Source organism: Corticium candelabrum, chromosome 20 (assembly GCF_963422355.1).
Source record: "Corticium candelabrum chromosome 20, ooCorCand1.1, whole genome shotgun sequence".
NCBI classification, from domain to species: Eukaryota; Metazoa; Porifera; class Homoscleromorpha; order Homosclerophorida; family Plakinidae; genus Corticium; species Corticium candelabrum.
The window spans coordinates 3,450,323-3,457,283 of NC_085104.1; the positions used below are offsets into that span (position 1 = coordinate 3,450,323).

Here is a 6,961-nt window from a genome sequence, read left to right on the forward strand (position 1 = left end):
CATATATGTTTCTATAAACCAACTATGGCACCATTGCAATAGCTAATGTACGTGTTTATTACAACTACTGTATATACGATGACTGACAAAACTAGACCACGTACAAGATATTGCTAAATCCACATACACACACAACTGTTTGTCTGTTAGCTATCTTTTGTTTTTTATATCTATCTGTATGTTAGTATATTTGTCTGTCTTTCAGTACATTTTGTGCTTCAATGCAAATACATGTGATAAATGTAAAACACTTATGTGCACCATTTCTCTGGTTTTCTCTGCCTTTCTTGATATATTATCGTGATAGTTTGATTCTGTCTGTCTTCCTTTCTGTTTTTTATCTGATTTTTCTTTGGAGATAGCAGCAGTGATTCCTATTTATTATATAGATTGGCTTTCGGTTTACATGACATGGGATCAAGCAACTCCAAGAGTCAGTTTTCTTCAGCTTTCCATTCCATGCACTGTCATACAACTGGTCATACAACTTAATCAAGGCCCATTATCAGGGCATCATGCACCGCGCTGTTACAAGTTTTTCATTCAAGGGAACCAGAGTTCGAGTCGGGAAAGCGTTAGAATTGCCAAACTGTGTTGGTGCCATTGATGCATAGCACACCACCATACAAGCTCTTGCTTGTCGGGATCTTCTTAATTCTTCTACAAGGAAGGACGCTTATATGTTCTACTGACTGCATGTAATGCAAATTGCAGGTTTACTATTGTCCGTATTTGAAGTTTACTTGTCATGGTAATGGTAGCATTCTCCTATTCAGAATTTGGCAGGGCACTGGAAGCAAGTGACTTGTCTTATACAATCACCTTCAATTCTATCAGGTGCTAGCATTGAGATGCCCTTTTCGTGTGTGTAGGAGTGGAAGAATTTGCATGAAGCATGCTTTCTCCGTATCTTGGCAGAAACGTGGAAGATGCAGAGGCAGTGTTTGACTATTACTCGAGTCATACCAGGAGAGTCATGGAGTAGAACTTTGGGATACTAGCTGCAACGAAACATGTTTTCAAGGGCTAGTCATCACATTCCCATATAACGCAGTGAATTTTATCAAATCGCCTCCAACTTACGCAATAATTACCAGCGAACCACTTAGTCATCGCAACTACGTATATGGAATATTATGAAACCATATGGAATACTAGGATATGTCTATTATACCGGCTTTCACCAGCTAATGTTCTGCTATAATAGAAACTATAAATTCCGTCTGTCTGTTTTAAATGTCTTCCTGCCTTACATGCCTTTCTCTATCTCTTTAACTCTCTGTCTGTTTGTTTGTCTTTTCTGTCTCTCATTTAGTCTCCTTTTTGTATCTGTCAAAGAATTTCTTTGAAAACGTTCAACTTCGTTACCTAATCATAGTCATTTAGGTAGATTATTCTACTTTGACATTTAAGGCCAAGTTCATTACTCTAACTATGATTTTTGCTGCTGAGACTTGTTAGCTTTAACATTTTCCTAGCATATGTGCAAATAGAGTCTATTGAGAATAAATTACCTGTCTGCCTGTCTGTTTGTCTCTCTATCTGTCCCATATCTGTTTGCCTACCGGTCTTTAAGTGTTTATCTGCTTTTTTGGTCAGTCGATTTGTCTGATCGTTTGCCTGTTTGGCTCGCTGTCTCTTTGTCTCCCTGTGCTTGCTAATATTTATAATCATGAAGTTTGTAACGGTTGGTATGTACAGGTGTGTGGGTGTTCATGTGAGTGAACCTTTTTAATGCTTGTCGTTTGGTAAACTGTAGGGCTATTCTGGCGAGAAAGGTGACACTGGATTATCCGGGAAAAACGGTATTAAGGTACTCTTTGTTTTCAGTTTCTGTAATGAACAACGAATAAGATTAATTAAATACTTTAGGGCGACTCTGGTTCAAGAGGATCACCCGGTCAAAGAGGTCCCGTAGTAAGTTCTATTCAACAGAAAATTTAGTTTGCTAATGTATTGTGTAAGGGTCCTCCTGGTGCAACTGGCGAGACTGGAAAACAAGGAGTATCGGGCCCACGAGGAGTAACTGGAAATACCGGTTCTCAAGTAAAAATATTATATTATTTTGAGGACAATATTGAGTATTTATCAATTGTATTTGTTAGGGTCCAGTAGGTCCTCCAGGTTTGCCTGGTCTTAAAGGAGTCCAAGGAGTAAAGGTTACTTTATAAACGTGGTGATGATCAAAGTGTTATGTGTTCGTACAGGCAGCAATATAACAATCATACAGTGTTTTTATGGGTCACTTGAATTGCTGTCTTAGTGGCTGTACTTTTAAAACATGCTGTATCCCACAATCAATTACTGAATGAAAGATTATGCAATTTAGACAATAAATTTTTTATTGCTAAATGTAATCAATTATTGTTTATTTTCATATCAAATGGATACTGTAAGTGGAATGTATTGACACGGAAATGTAATTAATCAATTGTCATTTGGCTCCATCTAATAGGGAGACAAAGGATACCAAGGATCACAAGGTTTAGCAGGTTTAGATGGAAAACCGGTATAATATGTGATATATGTGTTATTTCAGAATTATCAATTCTAATTTTGTAATTATTTAAAGGGCCCACCAGGACATCCGGGACCAGATGGTCCTTCCGGAGAAAAAGGCGTCAAGGTCTCTAGTAGTTGCAAGCTACATAATTTTCCATTGTGATTTATTAGCCTTACGTCGTAGGGTGGTCGAGGCTTTACAGGTCACAAAGGAGAACAAGGTGGGCAAGGGATACCAGGACCTACCGTAATGGAATAAAATATTTGGCTACTTTGTCTTAGTATATTATAATTCTTTAATTTTCTAGGTCGACGAGAACACAAGAAATTTAATGAAAAGGTGTTGTGACCCTGTAACTGGCTTTCAGTCTATAATAGAAGACATTATAGAAAATGTTAGCAAATTGTGTAGCTCATATGCTTTAATTATTGACTGAAATCGTTTGTTAGATTACTCAAATGAAAATTGATCTGCTGGTAAATATATCACAAGGACGTCAATCTTGATTTAGTTTTATTTGAATATTTCTATATTTAGAATGGTTATGACAAACCTGCATTTCATGTAGGAGGAAGTGGCGCTGCCGGAGGCTTTTCATCTGGTAATATCTGGTATAAATACACGTAAGATAGATAGATTATTACGATATAATTATCAGCGATATTGAGTTTAATTTTTTGTAATTGTAAGACTGTAAGAGCACAGACAGGCAGACAGACACACAAACAGACAGACAGACAGACAGACAGACACACACACACACACACACACACACACACACACACACACACACACACACACACACACACACACACACAACAAATGGAAGCTATAGGAGAGCAAAGGCATACACGCATAACACACATCAGTGAGTGATAGAGATAGTTTGTGGTCGATAAAGTAATTTTAGCATACCAAAGGCGTCCCTGTGTACATTCGCTGTCATCGTGAAAATTAGTGTTGAGATGATTATAACTAATTTATAAAACGATGTTTATTGCATAAAATACCAACTTCAACTTTTCCCATAATATCAGCGCGTATACTTACTACCTTGTTATCTTTGTTATTATTATTGCTTTTACCTAAATTATTACTAATACTTTTATTCGTACATATGATGTGTAATAAAAGTGATGTAATATGAAATTATTAATTTGTTTGGTACATAATTTAAAAGCCTAAGCTGTAATCAGATTTGACTTAGAAAGTGGCCGACGTTGAGCCATCAAACATGAGTTTCGAACGACCTTACATACCTGCGAGCCCAGACTGTGAGCTCCATTCCTTTTGATTTTACGTTGCCGTAGATAGCCTCGTCCTCAGACTCACGTGAGCCTGGCAGTGTCCGGTTCCCGTATAACACTTTCATCTTCCCGAGAGTCTGGACTCACCGCGCCTACTTCCACACACTTACTTCACTAAGTGTCACCCCACGTTATAGTCTTGGCACCCCACGTGACTAAACAGTACCTACGTTACAAACTCAATTAGCTTATATCTATCTAATGTGAGACGCAGCAGATTGTGTATCACGTCCAAGCTTCCGAACAGCGCATTGTTACTCTCCACAGTGAGTAATTGACTACGTTCACGCTATCCAAATCTCAAGACGACTTCAGCATGTGGAAAGGTGAGTGTATTCTTAGCTAACTTATTGTTCTACTCGCGTAGACTGGCGAGCCTGCCAAGTCTAGTTACAGCGATCTGGACTCCACGTGTAGTTTACTCGTCGTTTGTGCGGACAAAGATGTCTTTTCGCCCTAGAATGGCCCTGTAGAAATCAAGTTTACTCTCCCGAAAGTTATCATAATTGAAAACACGGAGAGCGGACTGCAATTCCATGTCAATGTGTCTTTTGTTGCCATTGCGCGCCCTACTGGCCATTAGAGTCTGTGCACTAGCAAGGGCCGTGCAGACAGCGGATGTGCGACGAAACAACGAGTGAACTACACGCGCAGTCCAGATCTCTGTAACTAGACTTGGCAGGCTCGCCAGTCTACGCGAGTAGGACAATAGCTTAGCTAGGAATACACTCACCTTTCCACATGCTGAAGTCGTCTTGAGATTTGGATAGCGTGAACTTAGTGAATCACTCGCCGTGGAGAGTCACCCTGCGCTGTTCGGAAGCTTGGGCGTGATACACAATCTGCTGGGTCACACATTAGATAGATATAAGCTAATTGAGTTTGTGACGTAGATACTATTTAGTCACGTGGGGTGCCAAGACTATGACGTGGAGTGACACTTAGTGAATTAAATGTGTGAAAGTAGGCGCGGTGAGTCGAGTCTCACGGGAGGATGAAAGTGTCATACGGGAACCGGACACTGCCAAGCTCACGTGAGTCTACGGACGAGGCTAGCTGTAGACAGGGCTGCCATTCGCAACCTACATTGAGCTTGGCCGTAGACTAGCGAGGGCGAGATCTACATTGAGCTTGGCCGGAGAATTGCAAGGGCAGAATACACACACACACACACACACACACACACACACACACACACACACACACACACACACACACACACACACACACACACACACACACACACACACACACACACACACACACACACACATACCACACGCTTATACAGAAGCGGACATGTAGGAACACTTTGATAAAATTTGCAGACGTAGATGAAAATTATATATTGTTAAAGTTTATGTGTTTGGGTAAAGATACGACTGATGAAAGCACTAATTTCCAAAACAAATTTCAATTTTTCAATTACTTGTTTGCTTGTTTTATGTTTGTTTGTGTGGGTGTGTTAGTATGCATGCGAATGAACGTGCTTGCACACGCTCGCGGGTGTGTGATTTGTTACATCTCCACTATTTACATGTTTAGTTTTACATTGGACGTAGTTTGCCCACATCACAGTTGGCAGTGCTTTGACATAAAATACTAATGCCGAAGTGTTAAGATTGCAGCTCAGCACCACAAATAGATTTGCCTAACTCGCAAAAACTCATGGAGATTTAGGCTGGAGTCTTGACTCTCAATTACTGCACGTCTTTATCCATTTTTGCTCGCATGCGTGTATTGTATTGTAAGTAAAAATAGAGTTAGTGATAATCATAATAACTCTACGTTGTAGTTATGGTTATCCTTTGAACAAATGATAAATATTATATTAGTATAAACTTATACATACCAAACTGAGCTAATGCATCTATTTAATATGGTTGTTTACAAGTTTTTGTTCTAATAGGCGATATTCTATGTGCTATGTTAATATATTATGATTTTGGTATGTTTGAACACAGAATACCTGTAAATAGGAATTTGTTAACAAGGATGGTCTGTTTGTTTCAATTGACTTTAACCATGCTGTTAGTAACCATATATATATATATATATATATATATATATATATATATATATATATATATATGTATTGTATAAACGGGCTTAGAGACAAAATCTTGTGAGCATTCTTGTTTGGTTCTATACACACATATGTATGTAATTGCATTATAAATATAACTACACCTATCTAGCATTCGCCGGCTAATTATCTGAAGGTGTGCAGAGGTATATTTTAGTTGAGCAATACCCTTTTATATGCACATTCCATCCTAAGAAATCTCGTAGCTAAATGTATTCATATATGGATACCACTATGTATTGTTGTGTTGAGAACAGTGGCACGTATAGAGTGCGGGTCTAAGACCGCTCGATTCTTTTTATTGAGGGTCTCTCATTACCCGAGGCCCGGATTTCCGGGCTCGAGTATAAGTTACTCCTTATCTACAGTGGCGGAAATTTTCTTCTTTTCGTCATTTTGAGAATTGTCTTGTCATATGATCGGCGCAGTCATGTCTCTGCGAATGTGTAACTCTAGGTGTACTTATACTGCACTCGGGGCGTCGACGACAGCCTAGATTACTAGTGTCGAACAGTCGCTCTGTATGCCCTGTCAGCCCGCGTTATTGTTGTGTGTTTTACTTATGCTCATGTTTTGTCGTCTCGTGCTAGCTAGAGGTCGACTCAGAAACATGCAGAACGCGCTCACTGCGTACTCGGTGTCCATGAAAACAATGGACGTTCCAGTGTGAAGACGTCTAGGCGGTCGTCGACACACCGAGTGCTATGTAAGTACACATAGAAGTTACACATTCGCAGAGACATGACTGCATCGCTCACATGACAACACAATGCGCAAGAAAACGAAGAGAAGGAAATTCCAGCCAGTGTACATAAGAGCTAAGCAACCACTAAGTACTGACTAGTGCCATGCTCATCCCGTCTTTAACTGTTCGTTTATCGTACAAGCGGCAACGCGACGACTTTAAAGCAATAGTGGCAGACCCTATTTTCGCGGAACTTTGACGCTGGAAAAGGGTTTGGCTACGCGAGACTGCACAAGAGAGAGTCTAGACGCTTCAGGCGACTGTGACCGTAAAAGAGAACAAGTTACAGTTCATAAATGAATTTATAGTCCATATGTTGT

The 6,961-nt window shown here is 39.6% G+C and overlaps 1 protein-coding gene across 1 annotated transcript; it reads left to right on the top strand.

Moving 5' to 3' along the window:
* Positions 1–1,672: 1,672 nt before the first annotated feature.
* On the top strand, positions 1,673–6,566 carry LOC134196097 (collagen alpha-1(X) chain-like). Its single transcript, XM_062665177.1, has 12 exons — positions 1,673–1,687; positions 1,760–1,813; positions 1,873–1,917; positions 1,966–2,046; positions 2,106–2,159; positions 2,456–2,509; positions 2,573–2,626; positions 2,687–2,749; positions 2,811–2,897; positions 2,953–2,979; positions 3,041–3,104; positions 6,487–6,566. The coding sequence occupies exons 1-12, from the start codon at positions 1,673–1,675 to the stop codon at positions 6,564–6,566; spliced, it is 678 nt and encodes a 225-aa protein (XP_062521161.1).
* Positions 6,567–6,961: the final 395 nt, after the last annotated feature.